This window comes from Strongylocentrotus purpuratus, unplaced genomic scaffold, assembly GCF_000002235.5.
Source record: "Strongylocentrotus purpuratus isolate Spur 01 unplaced genomic scaffold, Spur_5.0 spur5_scaffold_9, whole genome shotgun sequence".
In the NCBI taxonomy this organism is placed as follows: Eukaryota; Metazoa; Echinodermata; class Echinoidea; order Camarodonta; family Strongylocentrotidae; genus Strongylocentrotus; species Strongylocentrotus purpuratus.
Window position 1 is genome coordinate 31,205,361 of NW_022145615.1, and position 26,171 is coordinate 31,231,531.

The 26,171-nt window shown below is 37.3% G+C and overlaps 1 protein-coding gene across 1 annotated transcript in view; it reads left to right on the top strand.

Moving 5' to 3' along the window:
- Nucleotides 1-19,244, top strand: part of LOC579152 (insulin receptor) — a 34,792-nt gene extending 15,548 nt beyond the window's left edge. The window contains exons 5-20 of the mRNA XM_030976478.1: nucleotides 591-808; nucleotides 1,648-1,774; nucleotides 2,509-2,720; nucleotides 3,336-3,506; nucleotides 3,874-4,069; nucleotides 9,771-10,108; nucleotides 11,293-11,426; nucleotides 12,561-12,732; nucleotides 13,053-13,167; nucleotides 13,476-13,549; nucleotides 14,268-14,478; nucleotides 14,888-15,032; nucleotides 15,746-15,905; nucleotides 16,417-16,546; nucleotides 17,367-17,501; nucleotides 18,182-19,244. Of these exons, the coding sequence (XP_030832338.1) occupies nucleotides 591-808; nucleotides 1,648-1,774; nucleotides 2,509-2,720; nucleotides 3,336-3,506; nucleotides 3,874-4,069; nucleotides 9,771-10,108; nucleotides 11,293-11,426; nucleotides 12,561-12,732; nucleotides 13,053-13,167; nucleotides 13,476-13,549; nucleotides 14,268-14,478; nucleotides 14,888-15,032; nucleotides 15,746-15,905; nucleotides 16,417-16,546; nucleotides 17,367-17,501; nucleotides 18,182-18,593 (2,950 nt within the window). The 3' untranslated portion in view covers nucleotides 18,594-19,244. The remainder of the gene's footprint in view (nucleotides 1-590; nucleotides 809-1,647; nucleotides 1,775-2,508; nucleotides 2,721-3,335; nucleotides 3,507-3,873; nucleotides 4,070-9,770; nucleotides 10,109-11,292; nucleotides 11,427-12,560; nucleotides 12,733-13,052; nucleotides 13,168-13,475; nucleotides 13,550-14,267; nucleotides 14,479-14,887; nucleotides 15,033-15,745; nucleotides 15,906-16,416; nucleotides 16,547-17,366; nucleotides 17,502-18,181) is intronic.
- Nucleotides 19,245-26,171: the final 6,927 nt, after the last annotated feature.

The window sequence follows — 26,171 nt, forward strand, 5'->3', positions numbered from 1 at the left end:
ACAAAGCCAAGTCCTTCATACAAAGATAATTAAAGTGGTGTTGTAACATATATATGCTCCATTGACATTTACTTTGGGATTTATTTCACCAATGATGTAGGGATAGGATTGGGCTGTGTAATAGTTATAGAGCAATTTGGGATTACATCGGTGCGGGACTGCACTACTTGTAGCTACTTGTGCCCTCTATATAGCCAACAATGCCTATTGAAGCGGTACCCGTTGATTCCCCATGGTCCCCTTTTTCTTATGTTACTTGAGAGCTGATTTGATGAGATAATCATCTGCCAGTGACCATGCAGGGAGGTCTTATCCCTCCTGGCCAAACTAGTGCAGATAGGCTTTAAGTGTTAGGTCTGAGGTTGAAGTAAGCAGTTTAGTTGTTAGTAGAAATTACCTGCAGAGCAATAGTCACTGGAACGTATGTCTTAAGACCCAGGCGCGCCTCGGGTTCATGGCAGGATATGTGCACGTTCCCTCGAGCATATAAAACAACCAGGCCTCTCAAAGCAGTCAATATCTCTATACTAATACCTCACATTTGAGAGGAGTACCAGACCATAACCTGTTTTCTTTGATTGTTCTTACAGTCAATACTCCCTCTACGTCCTGGCAAACAACAACCTCCAGCAACTCTTTGACTTCTCCCAGCATCCGAACATCACCATCGTCAACGGAAAGTTCTTCTTCCACTACAACCCCAAGCTGTGCTACTCTGAGATCGAGGAGCTTCACAATCTCACCGGCATCAAAGAGCCGCTTAGTAACGTTGATGTCTCGCTCTCGTCCAACGGAGACCAAGTAGCTTGTAAGTCAATGAGTAAATGATGCATTCAATCAAACCAAATCAAACCAAATCAAATCCAATCCAGGTATTTATAAAGCACCAATATCTAGTTGCCTAATCAAAGGCGCTGATGAGACTGAAAATTACCCAAAATGTCTGTTCATAATTGTAACTGGGAAGGACAGTCTTTGTTGAGACTGAGATTATTTACAGGTCATGATTCATTGAAAAAGGCTAGAATAGAGTGGCTGTTTCTATGCACAAGGCTGTGTATGAAATTGATTGAATACTCTATAAGCAGCGTTTTCTTCCATTCTTGTACTTTTTTCAATACAACTAATAAGCCATGTTGCATTACATTTTAGATTACTCTTTGAGTTCCAAAATTTTATGTGTAGATGCAATGTCCACCATCATCATTTCATTTCGAGGCCGCCATCGATTTCAAGCTTACCGCTCATGATGGCGGTCTCCTGCATTTTCTGTAATTTTATCTTTTTTCATTGAAATTATATTTGTGTTTGTATGCATCTTATTCAATGTACTTAAAAAATGTATAATTATGTAAAATGAAGAAATATTTGTTACTTTATGTATATGATTATGTTTCATTTTGAAAATGCAGAAATAAAAACAAACAAACAAACAAACAAATTTGCAGAATATTTATGAACTTTGGATAAAAGTGAAAACAATAGAGGAGATTGAACTGTTTTGATGGTAAGTTAATGAAAAATCCTTTTAATCTGGATTTTACAGCTTTCAGTTTTTACTTGTTTGTGATTTAAAAATAAAATTCTCAGTTTTGATTTGGCAACGTCTACCAATGATGTGTTTGTTCTTGGCTTCTCATTCTGTAGGTAACACTCATCGTTTGAATCTACAGTTTAATTTCTTTGGCACGTTTCTGATGGTCCATTGGTCGCCACCCAAGGGCAAAGGAGATGTGCGTGAGATCGTCGGTTACATCCTATCATATCGCGAAGCGTAAGTTACATTAATCCATTGACAATTGAATTCTCTCATTAACGAAGGGACCACCCGGTTCCTGTAAACAATGGGTTAAAATCAGATTCAGGTACTAGGGCAGCGTTTCATGAAATCGTTATTGAATGTATTACAGTTTGCCTCCATACCATCAAAACACTAGTCTTTAAAGCCCCACTGTACTACCTGTAGGTACTTGCTCCCTCTATATAGAAAACTTCCCAATCGGTGCCTGTTGGTCCCCCATGATCCTCTTTTTCTTATGTTAATTGAAAGCTTAGTTAATGAGATAGCCACCTGTCAGTCATCTCTCTGGGTGGTCTAATCCCTTTTGGCTGAACTAGTATTCGAATGTCAGTGAATTCAAACGTTAAGGTTTTGTGAATTAATTCCCAAGTTTCCTTGTGTTGACATTATCTTCTATCAATGAGCCCATGTCCTCAACAGAGATTTACAAATGTGTGTAATTTAATCATGTCAGCTCAAGTTTATATGTTGATTTGTATTTTTTAAATAAATTCCCAAATTAAAAAAAAGGGAATCATTGGAGGTATGGATTAAAGAAAGATAATTACTCTAAACTTTGCAAATTGTTTTGTAGTATTGTAATATTACTGTAATATTTTGAAAGACATCAGTCATTCAAGACAGCTTTCAAACCTTCTTGTACTAACTTTTACCCCCGTCAGACCTTTCACACTACACTTTCTTGTACTATTTTTCACCCCCATCAGACCCCAACGAAACGTGACGGAGTTAGACGGTGAGGATGCCTGCGGAACCAGTCTTTGGGAGGTTCAGTACATCCCACCGACCGAAACATCTACCTTCGTCTCTAACCTCAAACCATGGACACAGTACGCGTTCATGGTACGAACGTACACCATCGCCGGGGCGCAGTTCAGTGCCAGGAGTAACATTGAGTATCGTTTGACACCGGAAGCAAGTGAGTATGTGGGGCTAATAGGGATGATGCTACAGATGTTTGTTTTGATGCATTTAGAAGATTGTTGCTTTTAAAGAGGATAGTAGTGACCATGAGGTTGTCTATGTGGGATACAAAGTTACTCACATCCCTCATTTGATATTTTTGTGGTCAGTGTTTGTCAAAAGGATTCTATGTTACACGCGCAAGGAATTTTTCTACGATTTGTAGCCGATGGTGTTATTAGAAATTTCATTTATTTTAGGCATTCCGTTTTCAAATTGACTGTGATACTCCACACCATGCAGAGAAAAATAAAATACATTTTAACAGGCTAATGGCAAACAATTCATTGTTTAAGGTTTGTCTACATGGGATTATATATTAGACCGTGATCTATTCATGAAGATAGCTTAACGTGTCAAATGCATTTTCCCCATCCAGCGTGTTCAGCCTGGAATCATATCATAATTCAAACTTTCTGATGTTTCCCTTTCTTGTGAATGAGCTCTCTATCTCAATAAAGTAAAATGATTTTAAATTTTCATATGAATGGAATAGTGCATCTTATTCAAGCTTGACTAAGCTTTTCCTCACATACATACATGTATATATTTTCTCTTTATCAATTGACAGAGGCTTCCCCTCCTAGCAGCTTGAAGGTCATCTCCAATTCCTCCTCCGAGCTCATCGTCACCTGGAAACCACCTGAACATCCCAACGGAAACCTGACACACTACATCATCACGTGGGAACCTCAGTACTTGCCCATACATCAGTTTGACGATAGAGATTTCTGCCGAGAAAGTAAGAATCATACGACTTGAATCATTTCTTGACTTAAAATTCATATTGCAGCCCCTGTTTGTGTTTGAACCTTGTGCATTAGTGATATGCACATTAGTGATATGCACATTAGTGATATGCACAGCGTTCGGTTAAGTCACAATAGCCACATAAGTTAGATATAACTAGATCAAGACAAGATTTATGCACAAATTAAATTTGGCTGAATTATGCGAAAGCCATATCAGCAGATATCGAGCATTGGTTATCAATTTTTGATTGGAGATGTTTTGCACGGTGGGAAAAATAAATGCACGCCTACTTGATGTCAACTGATCTAGAACCCTTCTTATAATGTAAACTATTAATTTCACTCCTTGTTTTACAGAACTTCCAAATCTGCGGAAATCTGAGTCGAGCACCGAGATGGAGACGTCTGAAGATGAGGATACCAACACCACGATGGTAGGAGCAGGATGCTGTATGTGCCCCATCGATCCGGATGAGCTAGCCAGACGGGAGGAGGATGCACGCTTCCAGAAGGACTTTGAGAACCAGCTTCATAATACCATCTACAAGAGGAGGTTGGTTTGTTTGCATGGCAACCAGAGATGATAAAGATGATGATGATGATGATGATGATGGTTGTTATGGTGTTGACGATGACGGTGATGGTGATGATGATAATGGAGATGATGATGACAACAATGGTTGTGATGGTGTTGATGATGAGGGGATGGATGGTTTGGGTAGTGGAGGTGATGGAGATATAGATAGTGGTGATGGTGGTGACGTGGATGATGACAACGACGTTGATGAAGACGATGACGATGACGACTACGAAAAAGAAGATGATCTATGTGATGATGGTGTTGAAGATGATTGATGATAGTCGCGATGGTGACTGTGTGGATATTGACAAGTGTAAGGGTTAGGAAGATGAAGATGATAACAACAACAGTGGTGACGGTGGTGAGAGTAATACTAATAAAGAAAATGAAGGCCATGTTGCATGCTCTAACTGCAATATCTGCATTGTGCATAACCACCGAATTAATTTTAATATTATGTATGCCTGACTAGAATGCTAACAAGAAATTATAAATGCACCTCTTCCTCCTGTTAATATTTTCCTTCTGATCCAGCAGGGTCACTCACCGATGAGATAACAACTCACGTTCCCCGCCAGCTGACAATAACAATATTGTTTGTTTATACATTTATGATATTTGCAAAAAATGTGGGTCTTTTTGAAGTGCCTGGAGAATTGATGGATATTTTCGGAGAGACAAAGATTTAAAGCTAGATTACCTGATTGATTGCATTTTTATGACTTTGTTTGTTTGAGTTTGAGAGAGTGTGTTTTAAAGTGGCTGGTCCATATTGCTCAACACTTAAAGTCAGTTTATTTATAGAAACATGAAACAATGAAAAAATTTTCCTTGGTCTGTGAAGCTGCTTTTCAACCATGATGAAACCGATGAAATACACTTTAGTATAGGAATATGTAGCAAATTAATTTCTTTTGAAAGAATACTCCAAGTCAACAGTAATAACTTTCATCATGAATATATTTAAATCATTTCAAGGAAGACATTTTTTTTCCATTCAATTGTTATATCCAAAGAAGCTAAAAATAGCACAGATTTTTTTTTAGTGAGTCTAGGTTTCAAATTTCTTGCTTCCAAGGGGTGAAAAAAATAACTTACAAAACCAAAAGCGAAGGGAGTTTTTGAAGAAGGTCTTTAAACTATGTCTGTCTTTCCTAGAAATTGATTTTCATATGAGGAATTTTAGAGGTATTATGTACCGTCAGAAAAGATAATTTTATAATACATATTTCACACTGTATTCTTCTGACATAGAATAATACTTGTAATTATGTTAAACACCATGACACACCGAGCATTTGTAGACTCTCCTTATTATTCATGTGCCTTTTTCTTGTACTACTTGAAACTATCCATTCACAACCTGTTTATATTCTATCCACCGCCACCTTTCTCTCTCTCTCTCTCTTTCTTTCTCCCCCTCCAAACTTGTCGCGTCTTTCCTTCCCCCTCCCTCCTCCACTCCCTCTCTGTCTGTCTGTCTGCTCGCTCTCCCTATCTCTCTCTCTGTCCCCCTTCTCCATCTGTCTTCCTCCCCTCCCTCCCTCCCATCATTCTCCTCTCCTTCTCCCCTCCTGCTCCCCTCCTTCTCCCCTCCTTCTCCCCCTCTTGCCCCTTCCCCTCTCTCCCTCTTTCCCCTCTCTCCCCCGTTCTCTCCCTCCCTCTCCCCTCTCCCCTCTCCCCTCTCCCCTCTCCCCTCTCCCCTCTCCCCTCTCTCCCTCTCCCCTCTCCCCTCTCCCCTCTCCCCTCTCCCCTCTCCCCTCTCCCCTCTCCCCTCTCCCCTCTCCCCTCTCCCCTCTCCCCTCTCCCCTCTCCCCTCTCCCCTCTCCCCTCTCCCCTCTCCCCTCTCCCCTCTCCCCTCTCCCCTCCCCTCTCCCCTCTCCCCTCTCCCCTCTCCCCTCTCTCCCCTCTCCCCTCTCCCCTCTCCCTCTCCCCTCTCCCCTCTCCCCTCTCCCCTCTCCCCTCTCCCCTCTCCCCTCCCCTCTCCCCTCTCCCCTCTCCCCTCTCCCCTCTCCCCTCCCTCTCCCCTCTCCCCTCTCCCCTCTCCCCTCTCCCCTCTCCCCTCTCCCCTCTTCCTCTCTCCTCTCCCCTCTCCCTCTCCCCTGCCCCTCTCCCTCTCCCCTCTCTCTCCCCCTCTCCCTCCCCTCTCCTCTCCCTGTCTCTTTTTCTTACTCCTTTCTCTTAGCCCTTTCTCTTCCCTTGTACTCCTCACCACTCGGATCTGTCTTTCCATCTCTGTTTCTCTCTCAATTTCTAGCAAAAAATCAGCAGCAAACTTGAGCTTAGCTCACCGTTAACCCAGACTGAGAGTGATGGATGAGGTTGTTTATGCAAGCGATGATAATGATATTCAAAAACATGTTGTTGCATGTCAACTGCAATCCAGGGCATGACTGCATGTACCACAGACCCAATTTGGTTTTAGATTCATCATTTAGTTTTTCAGTGATTATGAAAGATAAAATAATATGTTGCATAAAGCATGTTATTTTAATATGTGTTTTTAAAAAACAGGTAAATCTCATCGATGGCTGAATAAACTTAGAAGATAAACAAATACATCTTTCAAATAATAATAGTATCCTTTCTTGATATTTTTACTCTTTTGATGTTTTCTCTCAAGAATTCTGTTTTCAAAGAAATTGAATGATTATTGAATGTAAATTGCATTTTGGTGCATATCACTTCTCTTCTTTGCATTGATACAAGTAAGAAAAAGTGTTAACAAGAATTTCATAATCTCATCTGTTGAGAGCCAGAAGGTCATTAACCCTGTATTAAATGATGTGAATTTACGCCCTTCTGACTCTCAGCTCACAAACTGTTATGTTTTCAAATATGCGATAAATGAATTGAATATCTTATGTGATCCCGGTCCCTCTATGTTTTTGTAGAACACCTGTTATTAACAATCATTCCAATAATCGATCCATCTTTATTTCTATTCATCCTTCTGCCAACTGTCAAACAGTCTATCTACAATCTATTTGTCTATCACTCCATCCATCCATCCATCCATCCTTATGATCATCTATCTGTTTATCCATATATTCATTCATCTATCTATAATCTACTATAACAATAGTAAAATTTCTATTGCGCTTAATACTAATGTTTCTAAGAGCCGTACTATTATTACACTGGCATTAGGCTAAGCCGAGCTTCTCTGAAAAGGATCACATGGCAGTTTGAGGAATTTCTTCCTGCAATATCACCTGGGTGGAGAGTGACAAATGTAGATGAATGTCATGCCAAAAGACATTAGTGCCTTTATGTAACCACTAATTCATCATCTGTGTATCTCCATCTATTCTTTTCTTTCACTCAATCAGGTACCATCCAATTCATCTGGCCATCTATCCATTTCTTCTCTTCATCTCAAATCTCCCATGCTCTCAGTGATTTTAATCTGTTACAGGTCTAGGAAGTTACATCTTATTCTCTCTCCAGTCATAAACTTTACCCTTGTCATTTTTTAATCCAATAACGTAATATTTCCTAAGCCTTACTTAGTTTCTGTTATGATTATTACTTCAATAGTTTTGTTGTTTTTCTCCCCTTGTTCTCTTTTTCCATTTTATTTCTTAATCATGTTTTCATTTTCAATTGTTCTTTGTCTTGATTTGTACAATTTTACTTCACAATCCCCCAATTCAAGGATTCATTTCATGCAGAATATGTGTATAACATATTGTTTGGGATGTAGAATACTAAAAAAGAAATCCTCATGGTCTTAAAAAAAAGAAGACTTATTCATCTTCCTATTCCTCTTCCTATTCCTGTGAAGCTTCACGCTGTACAGCTGCAGAATCTCTCTCTACCCTTCTTTAACTATGATCATTAAGATATCTCAACTTGTATCTGTATTAACATTTTATCCCCACCCCTCATTTGAAGTATGTGGGACTGTTGTTAACCTTCATGCCCCCCTCCCCTAATTCATCTTTACTCTCCCATCACCAATCCCCCTCATCCTCCATCCGATACCAGGTTGCTATGGTTACCTTCCCTCATCCCTATCATCTTTTGACTAATGTTTAACTCTTCTTGTCTCGCCTTCACTTCACGTTCACTAACCAGGGATTACATTAATATTAGTAGGTATGTACTAATTGTCACTTTCCTTCGAGGGAAAAACAATTATTATATATATATATAAATATATATTCAAAATGTGAATGCTGCCCTGCACTTACTAATATGCTTGATTTTTTTTTAGCTTGCTTGCCATAAAAAAATGAATGAATAATGCAATCTGTATGCAAAAAAAATGTGTATTGTTCATGCTTGCATGTTGCTACCCCCCAAAAAATCCCCAAATTATTGCACCATTGTGGTTTTTAATGCACTTTGAAATTTGTCTGTATATGACTGTTCTGCGGGTTCATGATGCTGATTTGTATTTTTCAATATTTTGGTGTCGGCATGTTGATTTGTTAGCCATGCTTAAAATCGGTTTTTATTGCACTATGTTGTCAACAAAATGTACTATATCTGGAAGTGGTTTTTGAGAACTTTTTATTTCCAGCTAGAATAGAATATTTTGTAAAGACTTCTTCAAAACAAAAAGATATATTGTTTAATTCATCCTCCTTACAAATCTATTGATGAAAAATTCCCTTTTCTCTTATTTGATGAGAAGGTTAGTTTGCTCAGAAGAAGAAGAAAAACTGTTTAGGAGAGAAGGATGGTTCTTACAAAATGAATCGGGCTACAAACTGTTTTTAGGGCATTTTTTTTGGGGGGGGGGAGGAGGGGAAGGTTCAGGGAAAATAACTAATCAGGTACTACTCAAATACTGTAAAGTGCTTTTTAGTTCAGAAATTATGTAGAATGAAATGTCGCTGAGTGAAATCTATATAACGTGACTTAATCAAAATTACTTTGTGGATTAATTACAACCTTCAAAGAATAAATTGTCTTTCTTGAAAGTACATTAGTGATGAACAGTTTAGATAAGTGGAATATCCAAAAGTGAATTCAAAATTCAGTGTTCACATATTGTGGTCTGCATTAGATTACTGCTTTACTGTATCAAGGGTTGGTGTGTGTTTCTAAACAGCTTCTTGTTATACACAATCTTGCAATTTGTTTGGTCAATTTGAAAGTTAGCACAATTTATATATTTTTTGTTGTTGTTGACATGTTCTGTTCAACTTCAGGTTCATCGCAGTATCTTAATGTTAACCTGTATGTCTTTTAGGAAATGAAGTGAAAATTCAGCTTTAAAAAGTGGGCACAGTTTTCATAAAGTTTTATTTGCTTTGTACTTTCAGGGTGTATGGGATTTTTACGTTTTCTATTTGTAATGCATGTGAAAATTCACAATCCCTTTTTATCACTTGTACATGTATTTAATGCATAATTTCCAAATGCACAACAGTTTGTGATGCATTCTACCTTTTATTTTGGTGCAAGATCAAATACTTGTTTTCATTGTGGCATTTTTATACAATATACCAAGGAGTCTATGTAATCTGCATCGTGAGATTGTTGAGTGTTATGCCATATTTGGAATAGAATCATGTCTGATTTTCAAGCGATGGATTTTCATGCAATGGATTTGCTGCAGTTGTTATACCGGAACAGGTAGGGTGTAACTTGATCTACCAGGAAGCAACACTAGTTCTCTAATATTTTGTGCATCCTGCATTCCAAATCCTCTCTATAACAGACCTGACACGCGGCGTCGCAAGAAACGAGATGTCCCAGGCAGCGCTATCCAGGATGCAGGGACGACGCCCACCACCACTAGCTTCATCACCCCTATACCGACCACACCCACTTCTGGATTCAACCTCAATGGCTCCCTGTACCCCAGCAGCCCTGCTACGGGGGTGAACGCTTCCACCACCTCCCCCTCGAGGGTGGAGGAGAGAGTCATCGGACTGGTGGAGTCCTTCCATGTGACGGGGTTGGAGCACTTCACAGAGTACTTCATCACCCTGCAAGCCTGTAACTCCAAGGATTGCAGTCGTGCTGCGGCCATGTATGGACGTTCACTGCCTAAAGGTTGGTCACACTTAAGATATGATGGCGGCGGTAAGCCGCCATGGTTTTCTGATGTGTAAATGAATGGCAACTGTCTTACGTTTATTCACTTAACTCTGTGTTATAAGATACAGAAAAATGACTTGTATAACACTTAGCGTCATCATTTAAATTTTTAAAAAGATGCGGTTTTGCCGCGTCAGATCTCAATAAGGCTTTAGTCTCTATTCCTTCAATATTAACATTTCTGTTAGTGTCCCAATGCAATCGAAGCCTTGTTCTAGATTTTTGTTCCAAAAAAAATTGTATAACATATTCCAAACCTTTTTTTAACATTTTTTATTTCAATGAATAAACATAGTTTTCCTCTTAAATTTGCAAGCAGCACCATTACACTGCTCTACGATGTCTTTATGATTCTCACGTTAAGCTAAGGTTAGGGTATGTGATGTTATTTTTCTTAAAACAGACAACCCCCTTTTCTATAGGCTTGCGTGGTTTTCATGAAAATAACAGATTTCATGGAAAGATATGGTGAAGCAGTAAGGTTGGTCTAAATGAGATGAATGCTCAGACAAGAAGAAGTGGAGGGAGAGAGTGTCATCATGACGTGAATGTCAGTAACCCCTCGTAAAAGGGAAATGCTGACTGTAAAGGGGGGGGGGGGGAGTGGGGTCTCAACACCTTTTGTTCAAGTGTTTACCCAATAAAAGGTGTTGTTGTCAATCGCTAGGATAAGCCTTTAGTTTTATGACCAACAAGCTTTATGTAATGACGTAATGTCTTTTCCCCATATGTCCTCATCTGATATTTGCACCACCTGAAGACTCTTCAAGAGACGAGGGAGTATTTGTTGAATGTTTGATGTGTGGCAGGCTTGTAAACCCATTAATGGTTTCCATCAAGTCTGGTGTCAGCGAATTATGAACTTCTGCACGTGGAAACTGCCGACCGCCCCACTTTAAATAATAATGATGATGAACATTTGTGAATGCACAGGAACTCGCATGCTCACATGAAAGATATACAGTACTTAATTGATTTTGAAATTCAAATGTACTCCTCTCTTCTTTTGTCCTCCCCCAAAGACCAAAAAAAAAAAGGACAAAAAATAACATTGGAGGGGGATAGCAAATAAAGGTGGCAGCATTTACTATGGCTAGGATGGGCGCCCTATCACTTGGTATTTCTCATTTTGCTCACAGAATCAGCCGACCAGATCGAGTCTGCCGTGATGATAAACCACACCTCAACAGACAGAGTCCACCTGACTTGGGCCGAGCCTAGCAACCCTAATGGCATCATCGTCATCCATGAGATTAGGTTTGAGATGATGGATGTGGAGGTCGATGATGTCGGAGATGAACGTGATGCGTATACAGTGGTAGAGAGCCATTCAACACCTAAACCAGTGGTATGTCCTGACCTGAATCAATATAATAATAATAAATATCATAAAAACGGTGCTTATAAAGCCCTTACCACCGAAATCTCTAAGCGCTATAACAAACAAAATACAATGATAAACAATTACATATTAAACAAACAAAAAATTACAAAACAAACTTAAAAATTACATATCATTTCATCGTGTAGAGGTCTTATGTGATTAAGATACATGTATTATCTTATTCATTTAAAAATGATCGCCATAAAGTGATTCACTATTTGACTTTTTACTTCATGTTAACTTTTATGAAAGAGAAGATGCTGTTACCTGCTAGAAGTAATTTCCATTTTTGATAATATGAGGCTTTGAAACTATCCTTGTACTTGTCTACTAGCAGGTTAAACCTAGTCTTACAAAGCCTGCAGGGGAAGGGGAAAAACTTCATTAGGATAACAATTTTTATTTGGATTTCAGCCTTGCAAAATGCCTCATGCCTTCCTTGTTGGAGGCAATTCTACTAATTTGTACCTATTTAATTATGTCATTCAATTTTAGCCCCCTCCCTCCTCACATTCATTCAGAATATCGACCTTTGGATGTAGTCAAAACAGTCTCCTGATAGTCAACCTGTTCGAAACGTCGAGCCCCTCCTACTACCCATCCTCTCCAACCGTTGCAATAGTTCTCTTTAAAACTATTAGCGCAGGAAAGATTACCAACAGTTCTTTTCAGGACTACACACACTCAATCACTATGATTCTATTTTGTACTTCAATTTCTGTAAATATGTTCACTTATTATAACTTGCATATTTGTTTGTAAATCGTATTTTCATTGTTTTATATTCTGTTATATGTAATCACGGCCCTGCTGAAAAACAGCTTTTGCTGAATGCGGGCACAATTGTACTATGTTTTTTAACCGTGAATAAATAAAATATACCATACCATACCATACCATTACCGACTGTCCTTTTCAGGACATCCCAATCCTCCCCCTCTCTCACATGGTGCTACCGTAAGCCTACTATAAAGTCTATGTTATTGAGGATGTTTCATTTTATTCTTTTTACTTCAGACACAGTCAACAGAGAACACCGAATGTGTGTCAGCAGAGGGTTACAAACGAGTGTTAGGAGCGGAACTACTGGGGTTAAAGGTCGGTAACTACACAGCGATGGTGAGGGCGGTATCACTCGCTGGCGAGGGTCCGTGGACCAAACCTGTCATGTTCAGTGTACCTGATATAACAAACAGTAAGTATGCCTCATGCCCTCTCATTCTCTCTGCTAAACCATCAAGAATTTGTTTTTTCATTTTTGAAATACAGTAAATAAAGATTATGATATGAAGTCTAATTACCTTTTTATGAGAAGTCACCACATGATTCCATCTAAATAATCAATAAATTTGATGAATTATTGCATTATTAAGTTTATAACTCACAATGCTGTTGTTGGAGGAATGAATAAATGAATTTTGACTGGAATTCATTTGGTAGCTTGAAAATGTATTAGATAAGTTTCTGAAATAACCAATGACATTAAGCAAATGATTTACTTCTGTCTTCCTTTAGATCCTACGTATGAACCTGATAAAGCCCTACCTCCTATGATGGGAGTAACGATAGCAGTCAGCATTGCAGCAGTTATCATCATCATCGTCTTCATCATTATCTTCCTAAGATGGCAGTAAGTTATTGGACTACATCAATGGTTTGACAAAATACAATTGTGTATGACCACTGCAATTTGAAATTTTACGAGAACAAAAATTGCAGTAAAACTAGCTGTCATTAACAATGCAATTCTTATTTGACAAATTTTTTTTTTTAGATTAATTTTAATTTCATTTGATTGCCTTAGGTTTCACTGAATATTTTCACCAACAACTCCCTAAGTTTCTTTTTACATAGACTTGATCATACATTGAATTTTGGAAAAGATTCTTTTGGAATGGCTGATAACGGATTATATTCTTTTTTGTCTCCTTTTCACAGCTATCGTAAAGACCAAATGCCTGATGGTGTTCTCTATGCGTCTGTCAATCCAGAATACATGAGCACCAGTGATAGTAAGTTTGCTGATTATAAGTCATTTCTTGGTACACTTTGTTGAAGTTTTGTGAAATTCATATGCAGGATTTTAATACATTTAAATTCATGGATGTTTCTATTTTGGGGACCTCCGACCTACTGACAAGTTAATTCCATTAACCTATTATTTACAAATCAAATACAATACTCAGAATCCGGTGTGCATTTATAACTTGTTGCTATGTCGGGTAAGCATCGGGCAAGCTTTTAGGTATCAAGAACAACCTATGTTTAAAAATTATGCATAAAATTTGAATGTGTTAGGAAACCAGTCTATAGCTCAACGAGAATGATTATTGGAAGCAATATTCTAACTTGAAGTTGATCATTAAGACAGAATGTCATGATGAAAAGGATATCTGTAAAGTAATTTTAGGATTTAAGTCTATGAGATCTCAATTACTTTGATAAGAAACATTTATTCACATGTAGAAATTTTAAAAGGAAAATATAACATGTTCAAAAACAGTATCTTTATTTGGCTGAACAACTGTTGTTTCATTTTGTTTGTAGGTAAATTTGTAAGGGGATGTATTTTTGTTTTGTTGTTGCTGTTCTGGTTAAAAAAAAAACAGATTATATCCCCGAGAGAATGGTAGACACTTCTTTGAAGGGAACCTCCCATACATGCAAAATCTTATTTGAGAAATGTCATTGATTTAATCATCTCCGATCTAATTTGTTTAATTTCCTCAGTGTATGTAGCCGATGAGTGGGAGTTCCCCCGTGACAAGCTAGAGATCATCCGAGAGCTAGGCAAGGGCAGCTTTGGTATGGTGTACGAGGGTCTGGCTAAGGGCATCCTACCGGAGGAAGAAGAGATCTCTAGGGTGGCAATCAAGTCTGTTCAGGCCAACGCTTCCATGAGAGACAGGATTGAGTTCTTGAATGAAGCATCCGTCATGAAGTGAGTATCATTCGTGGTAGTTCCTTAAAGGGATTGGGTATCTTTGTCTCAGATTCTGAAACAAAATCCTGGATTTAGCTCATGCTGCAATGATAATTATAAAACTTTAGGTCAGTTAGGAACCCCATGACTTTTACAAGCTGATCGCCTGTCTGATTATCAATAATGATTGGAAATCAAGATCAAAAGATCTAACATTGTTAAACGATGCCTTTAATGATTGATGAGATGGATGATGGTGATGATTATGGTGATGAGGATGAGGATGGTGGTAGAAGAAATTGAAATGATAACCATGGTATGGAGGTGAAAATGAACCTCTCATAGATGATCAAGACATAGATGAAATGATCTTGATGATGTGAATATTGAAGGTATAATACTGATTTATAATCACTTCTTATTTCAGACTTATTGATGCACACAATGTCGTGAGGTTGCTAGGCGTTGTGTCAAAAGGTCAACCAACATACGTCATAATGGAGTTCATGGCGCAGGGTGACCTCAAAAACTGGTTGAGAGCAAGGAGACCTGAGAACCAACAAGACTTACCAGTAAGTTAAAGAACAATTGCTCACATTTTCCAGAGTATTGTATAAGAATATTGATAAAATCAACAGGATAATTTTGATACAGTTTACAAGATACCACTATACAATTTATGGATACCCCCAGTGCTGTTTGTATATTGACATTAATGAAGCAACCTTGTTGTTGTTGTTCATGATGTTGTTTTAATTAATACACCACTTTCATGAGAATTGTAAACTTACTGACCAAATCTTGTGACCCTATCATGTCTTTCAAATCATTCAAGACTGCGAGACAGTGGAGTAGTGATTATTGCGATGATGTTAAAGTTGTCACCTGAAGAATCAAAAGTGTTTTGAATTGATTCAAAATTCATATGATTGCGAAGGGGAAGCCTTACTGATCAAATATAACAACTTTTCTCTTCAAAATATGTTTGGGGCCCGCAGTAATCATTTTTCAAAAATGTTAATTTTGAGATCCAGCTTTTCTGCCTTCAGCGGTCTTCCGTAGAGATTTGTGACGTCACATGCGAGACACAGCTAACCCCAAAGCATTTACGTCTTTCCATGATATGTATATTATTTTCCAGCAAATTATTCATGTTTTTCAAGAGAAAATCTTTACATCCATGTATAATTTGTCCATAATTATCAGTTGTCATGAGTTTCTTCGGGTGACTACTTTAACACACTCTTTTTTTTCTCTCCAATCCCATCCTTCCTTCACCTATCAGCTGATAGATCGTAAGAGCGTCCCTACCCTAGAGCAGCTCCTCAACATGGCCGCTGAGATCGCTGATGGGATGTCTTTCTTAGCAGCCAGGAAATACGTTCACAGAGATCTGTCGGCCAGGAATTGTCTTGTATCCGGAGAGGGAACGTGTAAAGTAGCAGGTATGATGAAGAACAATGTTGTAAAACATCATAGGAATCACAAGGCGGTGTCAGACAGGCGAATTGGTGATCATGGTGATGATGATAATGATGATAAGGATATATTGATGATGATGATGATGATGATGATGATGATGATGATGATGATGATGATGATGATGATGATGATGATGATGATGATGATGATGATGATGATGATGATGATGATGATGATGATGATGATGATGATGATGATGATGATGATGATGATGATGATGATGATGATGATGATGATGATGATGATGATGATGATGATGATGATGATGATGATGACTTCTTTTAATGATGGGGATAGAAGAGAAATAAGGGAGTCTCATTATTGTGGCATAGGTCTTGTTGGTTTTGTTGTTGATAATTACAGAATATACAACCAAATGATTACCTTTTCATCTCCTACTGGTGTAAGCCTGATGGTTTTAAGTATGCTCAATCAGTATTTTCTATATTTTTCTCCTTATCTTCTTCCGATTAGATTTTGGTTTAGCACGAGACATCTATCAGTCTGATTACTACCGTAAGGAGAGAGGTGGAATGCTACCTATCAGATGGATGGCTCCAGAATCTGTCAAGGATGGTGTATTCCAAGCAAGCTCAGATGTCTGGTGAGTACCAATCAGACACAAAAAAACAGACATTCAGACAGATAATCAGATAGATCATCAGACAATCAGACAGACATTTCCCTCTGGTCCCAAGGAAGACCAGCGGCATCTGAATATAGGCTATCCAGCCATTTATTTTATTTTATTTTATGTCTTCAGTGTTTTACTGAATGCATGTTGTATTTTTTTTATGCAGAAAATAAAACAAACAAACAAACAAACAGACAATTAGACAAGCAATCAGACAAACAGACATACATAACATTTAAAGTAGCATGCTCCATATCATATGGATGGCTCTTTAGTCTGTCAAGAACGGTGTGTTCAAAACATATGTCTCATAAACATAAAGCTCATATGTCTGGTTTGTACACAATTAGACAAACAGACATTTGTACAAATATTTGGTGAGCAGACAATAAGACAAACAAACAGTCATATGAAACATTATAAGAAGAATAGGACTTCTAATGATATAATTGTAGTGATAGATTTAGTGGTTTTGTTGTGAGAAGTCTTGTATCCTTGCATTTATATATGCGTTTTCTTTTCTGAATGTGCTACTATCTTTCTCTAATTTTTAATTATTTCTCATGTAATTCTTTTTCATCTTTCTTTATACATGTATCTCCCTTTTCAAGAGAAGTTTGAAACTTATAATTTCTCTCTCTGTATGCGTCTTTCCTTATCTGCTTATCCTTGTCATAAGCCTTTTATACAAAGCAACTGTTCTTTCTCTAATATACATGTATCTTCTCAATCAAACACACATAAAAACAAGTTCCTCAAAACTATTCTTGTCATCCCCCACCGTGCACAGGTCATTTGGTATTTTATTATGGGAGATGGCAACATTAGGAGAGCTGCCCTACCAAGGCCTATCAAACGAAGAAGCTGGAGAATATATCAAAGGAGGCAATGTACTACGACCACCAGAAAACTGCCCAGAAAAAATGTAAGTCGTCTTCTTCTTCTTCTTCACTTCCAGTACTGGCCAGTGTCTGGTCCTTTTTTTTTGTCACCCTTTAGCACAATTTTTTTTATATAAATTAAAACAAAAATTGAGGGGGGGGGGGTCAACCCCCCCCCCCCCTGCGTATGCCCCTGGTTGAGGTGTAGTGCAGATGTATACTGTACAAAGTCTGATAAAAGGAACTGTTAACTAGTTCTCTAGTTATGCTTTTTGTGTTTTGTTCTGTCCAGAAAATAATTAATGATTTGTTCCTGTAGTGAAATATACATGTATGTAAGGTTAATATTGAGTGATTTTGACTTTCTGTTCATTCATTCTTGTGATTTACTCTGAGTGAAAGACATTGAGTTCTCATTCGTCTGTATGCTTTGCTATTCTTAGGAGATATCGGGTTCCACCCCTCTCTTTTTAAGCTTAATGATTATTGAAACAACTTGTTTTGTGCCCTCTGTATTCTAATATCTTTAAAAAGATTTGTGGTCAACTTGTTTAGGCAAAGTTTCCTCCCATTTTTGTTGTTCCCAGTTTAATACAAAGTAGTCAATTTAGATTTTAGTCTCATGTGGGTAAGTATGGGGGAGTTGGGTGGGGGGTGGGGGGTGTCATTATATGAATTACTGTTCACTATTTAACTTTCTGCTTTTCTCTCACCCTAATCCCAGGCAAGAAATCATGATGGCCTGCTGGCAGTATCAGGAGAAGCTAAGACCGTTGTTTGGCGAGATAATACTTAACTTGCAGGATTATGGCCTTCTCCGTGATTCCTTTGCCCAAAACTGCTTCTTCCTCAACGAGCAGCTGAACGCCAGCGCGGCCCCTGCTGATATGAGTTCCAAGGAGCTTGAGACTGTCTCTATATTAGATCAGAATGCAAAAAACAATGAGAACCTCTATACCAGTATGTCTAACAACAAACCAGAGGGAGCTAGCAATGGGGGAAATAGAGCCGGCGGTAGCGTAGAGGTACCCATAGTAACGGGACCCTCATCATCACCGAAGGATCGCAACGGCAGCCTGACGGGGAACGGCTCGATACCGCACGGGGTAGGGGTAGGAAAGTGCACGGAATGCTGAGGGTGGGCGTGTCTTGGAATTCTTTTTTGCATCCTTTGAGATAGAGAAGTGAGAAGGAGCCATTGTGAACTGGTTGAATGCCTTGCTGCAGTCACATTGGACTCGATGAATAGGATGATATGAGGAGAATACAAGACAAGACATGGAATTGAAAGGAAAACCGGTGTCACCGAGTGATCGCATCTGAGCCATCTCGAGAAATGGATTGGTATAAAGACTTCATCGTTTAAGAAGCGGTTACCATGGGAACAGCCGAGAGATGGAGACTGGTAGATCCAGAATGGTTGTGGAGGGCAAATGGTAGATGAGCGAAAGAAAAAGCAGTATTAAGAGAGGATAAATGAAGTAGCAGATAAAGGCAAAACTCAGCAGATGTGGCAGTGTTTTGAAATTAAGTTTTGGTCTTAAGTGCAAACATATTGCTTGCTAATTGAGATCTTGAGAGGTTGTGCAAACAAAGATATCCAGTTTATTAATTTGTCATTAAGTAAAAGATGTCAGCTGTGATAGTAATGCCAGGGTCTGATTGCTAATTGGACCAATATCAGCTTCAGATGAGGATTCATTTGGACAATTAAACTCTGCCTTTTATATCAGTGACTTTTCCACTTTCTTTCTCTCTCTTTCTCTCTCGCTCTCCCCTCTTCATTTTTCTTCCGTCTTTTTTTCCCTTCCATTCTTCCTCTTCTCTTCTTTTCTTTTCCTTTCTTCTTTCCTCTTGTCTTCTTTTCTCTTGTTTTCCTTTCTCTTTACTTCTCTCTCTCTCTCTCTCTCTCTCTCTCTCTCACTGTGCTATCAATCTTATTAATCTCTCCATCTCTTTCACTTTCTGTGGCATGCCCCTGGTTATGTTTGCCATACTATATCAGTAAGCCGTTGAAAACCTCTGGATGTTCATTTGCTTTTGTTTTGTTTTATATGGTGCAATATCAGAGAACAGAGGGTGGAAGGAAGGAAGGAAAGATAATGTCATCTTGCCTGCTTTAATGCATACATAAATGCCTGTGGTCTATTAAAGTTGGACCTCATTTTCAAGGAGGACACATACTTAATGGCTTTGTATTTCCATGTACATTGTTTGTCATTTGTGCAGATATGTGTCTGCAAATCGTACTTGAGTCATGATTTGATCTATCTTAAGAAGAAGTTATAGAAAATGTTCTATGTTTTCACAAAGACCATTTCTCATCTCCACATTGTGTTGGTTATGTGTATTTCACATCTGTTCACACATGGTTCACTTTCTATGATGTTTAATACTTAACTGGATGGACCAGTGTCTATAAAGCTAGTGATTGGTGTTATTATCAAGTTTTGTACATACAGGGTATATGTGGGACTGAGATGTTCTCCTTGAAGGGTGAGGGGGGGGGGGGGGGGGGTGTACAATGAAATCAACATATTAAGTTAAATTCAATATTTATCAATTCAACTCGTTTCAACTCAGTTATGTATTCGTAGGGATATTAAAAGAAGGAAATAACAGAAGGAAAGTTCTCTTTTCAAACTATCCCCTTGCAGCTATCATGTATGTACTCTTCCCAGTGGTACTGCCATACTTATGTGTACTAATGTAATACAAAGAGAAAACTAATGTCTGTATATTCCTAGTTATTAATACTTCAAGTCTTATTGATATTCCTGTGTGCTATCTTCATGTATTTTGTAAACGAATCCGAGCAATGAATCTTGGTTAATATTATTGTATTTGAAAGCCAGAAAGAAGTTTCATGTATTGGACGATCCTGGATTAGATTGGTGCTTGACTTTTTTGTGTTGAAAGAGTTGGAAAATTGATATAAAAGCATTTGCATTCCAATTTTTACTATATTGTACAAAAATGAAGACAAAAATAGCTACATTAAGGAGTACATTTATAGTTGATTTTCCCCTTTTCTACTTGAATGTTTGGTGTCAATTTTTTCTTCTTCTGCAGAGGTTAAAAATATAGTGTTGATATAGGGTTAAGATTCCCATTTCAGTATCACTCGTCATTGTGTGTTAAATCATTATTGTAATCCATCCATTGCCCCACTCAAATTGGCAACTCACTCAAGTCATTGTTTATTGTTAAGTGTAATTGTTGTACTAGAGCATATTAAAAGTACTTACTGAGTACTTACAGCACTATTGTGTAGCCCTTATAGTTATAAAATATAAACAGTAGTACTACAATGCTTCCTATCTTCATCATTTCTACTCTATTTCTCTTATCTTCCCGAATGATTAAATGTACCAGAGGTTTAGATTCCCTCTCCAGTACCTACATGTACATAAAATGTATGTATCCCGCCAACTGCTGTCTTGGAATTTAACAACTCAAATTGGCAGCTCAGCTAAGTATCTATCTCAACTCGGTTTTAGAAGTGTTTAATGTATTGGTACTGAAACAAGTCTACAGTATTTACAAGTCTAATTTACTAAAAAACAAATCTTAAGTACTTACAGGATAGCATGACATGACATTTACTAGTATTCAAAAGTACTACATCTACATTATTTCAGCTTTTCCTTGATGATTGGAATTACCTCAAGTATAAGATTCCTTCTTCAGTACTGACGTTTTCTATCCACTGTTGTCAACACTCAACTTCCTGGGCCCTCTGATTGTGGATGGTGGTGGAAGCTCACAAGAAATAAGACAAAGTCTCAGAAGATCATTACCCAAGGTCTTGTCGAGGGTCACGGAAACGTCCGTAGGCCAAAAGTTTCATGGGCTGACGGCATAAAAGATATTACTGGCATGAACATCTGCACAGTTCATCCCTATGATCAGCATAGAAGTGGTTGAAACGTCATCATCAAAAGGGTCACAAAGGGTCACAAAGGGTCAGTCAGGAATCTTAGGACGACGACATCGTCACCTTAGGATTAGGATCTCAAACTGGCAACTCATCAAAGTATCTATCTCAAGTTTCTCAACTCAATTTTACAATTTGTAAATGTATTGAAATATTAGACGTACTTACATGTATCAAGTAGCTATTCTGTGTGTTCTTCAGGGCAGGGGTATTACAAAGCTTTTATTCAACTTTATATTCATTATATTTTTGGATTTTCCTTTCATAATATATTACAATCAAACTTAACTCTTCATATGCCACACAAATCAATCTCCCTGTACCACATTATATTTATCATACATGTAGATATACTAATAGCTTCATGTTTTTTTAACTGTTTCCAGTACAAGATCAAGGCCTGTTGTTTAAAGGAGAAGAAGAAAAACGATATAATAGAAAGTTGGGCATGTAGGCTGTAGCTAAGGAGACTGGCTAATTGAGATAAGCTTGTGCAAAGGTTACTACTTTTCTTAGGGGAGAGGAGGGGGGGGGGGAGGCAGGTTTAAACAGAATTCTTGGTGCAATAACGCATATGACAATGAAGATATCTACTGTATTCCTGGTTTGAATATTTTGTTGCCATTTTCTCCCTTGTATGTCATTTATTTGTAGTTGTTTATTTCATTGTTTTGTGGATGGCAGTATGCACGATAATAGCCACACATGTTGAGTCAGAATTTGTGTGTATCTTACATTGCAGTATTATTTCCCATGATTGCTCTGATAATGGAAGAAATTACATTTATATCATGTTTCTATGCTGCAGATAAGGTTCTATCTTGTTTTTGAGATCAGTTAGATTGGATTAGATTAGATTAGATTAGATTTGTAGATGAAAGCCTGCTGTAGTGTTTTACCTGATTTTGTTCTCCTTGTGAGGAGTAAGATGGCGACCATTGAAGACGCTGTGCACGTTTGATTGTTCCCTACCCTTGTCGCGATGTTAAACTCTTTACTTGTCATATCATGTAATCAGCACATGTGACAAATCACAAAGTTATTGATTATCAAAGACACATTTAATGGCCTTTCCAGTCACAAAAAAAAAAATCAAAGTGACGCTCAGACAATCAAATGATGTTCTATCATCAAAGTATAACCATCAAGTCATACGGTAAATTAAGAAAATATTGTGATGAAGTTTTAATAAAATGTTTGACACCTGCTGACGAAATAGAACTTGATAGCTCAAAGACTCTCCTCACTATTGAAACATTTTGAATGTATAAAACACACATGACGAGAGTGTTTAAAGTTCCACGAGATGAGATAGAATAGAATAGAGACAATTTAATAATGGACATCTAAAGACCTATTGCATATGTATTCATCTTTTATGTGAAGAAAAACAGAACTGAAATCACCTTGGGGTTATAACGGACTGGATCATGTTTCCTTTTTGTATTTTTGCAATTAAATTTGAAGTTTTTGTTGCATTCAGCTCAGATGGTTATTTCCTTTTTTCAGGCAATTTGCATCAATGTATTCAACTTTTTGAAAGAGTTTATGATCTTGATATTTCTTGATTTAATCTCAGTGATCAATAAGGACCAATAGCATGCTTGAAATAAAGTAGTTAAAATGTTTTTGTAATGAATTCAATTTGTTATTCAGACAGCATTATGTGTTAATGTCTTTTTCTAATGACATGTTCAATTGCATGAAATGGTTAGCTTTATAAAAATGTAGCATATTTGTCTCCTTTTCTCAAAAGAGATCAAAAAACGATTTTGCAGACAATAAATTTATTAAAAATCTAACATTTAGAAGCATTTCAAGTCTTCTATATTGGATTATGAAAATGTGAAAATCCCTTGGGGACAGTTCTTGTTCTAATAATATTTAGAGGTGTATGAACTTAACAATATTTTCATATTAGATCATTTTATCAATTGTTCTTGTTCTTTAACAATGATTTTGACTTCTCTTGTAAAACACTTCTTCAAGAAATGCAATGTAAATTTGACATGAATTATTCCTACCGCTTAACTTTTTGATGTAATTGTAACTGGTTCATATCCGTTTATGATCAAAAATGAAGGGCAAATTTCTTTTTCACAGCAGTCACAGCATTTAGTCATGGTATCAAAATAGAAAGCGTTCTGCAAACTACCCGGGAATAGATTGTGACAGAGACTTTACAAAGGAAGTTTGAGAGTTACATAACTATAATATTAACATCATGCACCATCATATCTTGCCATTCAATTTCTTTATTGATTTCAAATCTATGTTCGATCATGCAGTGGGTGAATTGAATTGCCAGAGTGTTGATAGGAAGGGGAAAAATGAAATAAAAGTATTTTCCAAATCTCCATAAAATTGTCCTTACAAAAATCATAGTTATCCAGAAATGAAAAAGTAACCTTTATTGTTTGGCACAAAAAAAGAAGACAAGAAATTGATTGTAATATGTTCCTTTATATGGGAACGCTAGTGTATGAATTACCTCTATTTTTTTGTGCAGAGGCAAAAACTGCTCGCTGTACATTAAACTAAAATTATAATTCTTCTTTTCTCAAAGTTAAAGGAGGATTATTGTGGAAATCATTTTTGTGAAAAAATTCTTCAGTGCATCTTGTTTGAATACAATGTAGAGCAATTGACATGTCATTCCTTAACTATGCTTAAGCTTGTTTCAAAATGTATTTGGAATGTAAGTATAAATCTTATTTATATGAAAAGAAAACGATTATCTGTGCAAAGGAAATTATTAAGAAAGTATGAGGTGCATTGGTTGGTTCTATTGTATATTCATTATTGATAAATGCAGTTGGAAATTGTTTATGTTTTGAGATGAAGGGTTCCCGTTTTTTGTATATCATGTTTATACAAGAAAGACTTAAGAGGAATAGGATGAATTGATTGTTCAAGTCTAGACAACTATTCCCAGACCATTACCCCCTGGACAATAACCCTCTAAAGACAATTGACCATTTGAACAAAATCTACATCATCTGCTGAGAGAGCCTACCAATTTATTTTAAACAGATATTTTAAATAGAGTTAAGTCCATTCTGGCTCTCAATCAATGATTATACCTCTAAAACAATTACCTCCTGATGCCAGTTTTGTCTCGTAAGTGGGGAAAAAATCTAGGTGTAGTTGTCCTAGGCAAGATATTTCAGGGTAGTAATTGTCCAGGTGGTAGATGTATGTGGCTGGGGTAGTTGTTCTGGACGTGTTGCGAGTGATTATGATGCAATTGTTTACTTGTACAAGTGTTCTATTCTCACCAAGCTGTTAAAGACACGTTCTTCAAATACGAATTCAAGTTTAGTATATTTGCAATAGCAACTTTGTAACAATTTATTGGATTCTGCTTGTCATGAAATTATCACGTCTATCAACTAATATTTGGTACTTACATTGAATTCACTCTGTGTGTATTAAGCTTATATTGTTATAACGTTAGCAGTACAACCATTTCACTTGTAAATGTATAATTCAACGACCAATGCTAAGCACTGCTATGCATTACAGCATAACAAACCATTTTGCTACTCTACTCTCTTTAAATTATTGATGTCTTTATATAGCCAAGTAACACATTGTCTAAGAATGGATGTGTTTGTACTATTTACCTCAAGTTATTTGTTGATGTTGTATGTTTTGTGTCATCACCGTCTACCCTGCACTCAATGTACATTATGTAAATGGAAAGTTAAAAAGGACTCTAAGATTACACAAAGATGTCACATATTTAATATTAAAAATTTCAAAGATGAAACTTGCTGTTTTTCTGTGTCATTCTTGTATGCCTGTGCAATAGAGTGGTGATGTGTGACGTCATCAAAAATCCATTTTGGGAATTTCTCATTTTTTTTCTTCATTTTCTGAAAGAGCATAAAAAATAATGTCAAAATGTTGAAAACCAATTGAATATGTTAAGTATTGGCTGAGATATGACCATCTGAATAAAAAGATTTCCTATAGGAACTCAGTGTTTTCTTTTGGAAAATGAAGAAAAAATGAAGAAATCCCAAAAATAAAATTTTATGATGTCGCAGCTTCGGTACTCTATGTAGTTTGACATATGTGTTGATATTTCTAGTTTTTAAGATACTTGCCTCTATAGAGTACCAAAGTGCTAACGTCATACTCATTTGTCGTCCAGGTTACTGGTTCTTAATCACATAGCCTGTGCATGAGGTTCACCACAAAATCCAGTACGACGACACACTTCGGTACTCTATACATCTATTACCTGTGTCAATCTTAATCCCTTTCCTGAGATTCTCTTCCCCTTGTATTTCACCAATTTGTCCTTCCACTTTCTCATTAATTCCCTTTGTTTCTCTCCTCTATCTGTCGTTACTCTCCCTTAAAGGTACTATGTCCCTTTTGCAGCCAACCTCAAATGCTGTAGAACTTTGCAGGAATTATGAATATGTCATGTATGTCCTATCTGTGAAATTTAAACGTTAGCAGTGTCCTCATATTCAAATTATGCAAGGAAACCCGTTTACTTGCTAGACTTCACTGTCAGACACTATTGAGTGACTGACTGGTTTTTTCTTCTTCTTTGGTAATAACATACATGAAAAGAGTTGTAAAGGGTACATGAGCATTTGTCTACATCAATAACCCACTTCTTGTGATGGCCAAGATTAAACTGATTGAATCTTTGCGCAGCATAAAACGTATGACCATTCGGTACAATTGTCTGAAAATCAAGACTATTACTTTTGGGCTCTGTAGCCCTAAAGTCAATTTGACAACTAATAGTTGTTAT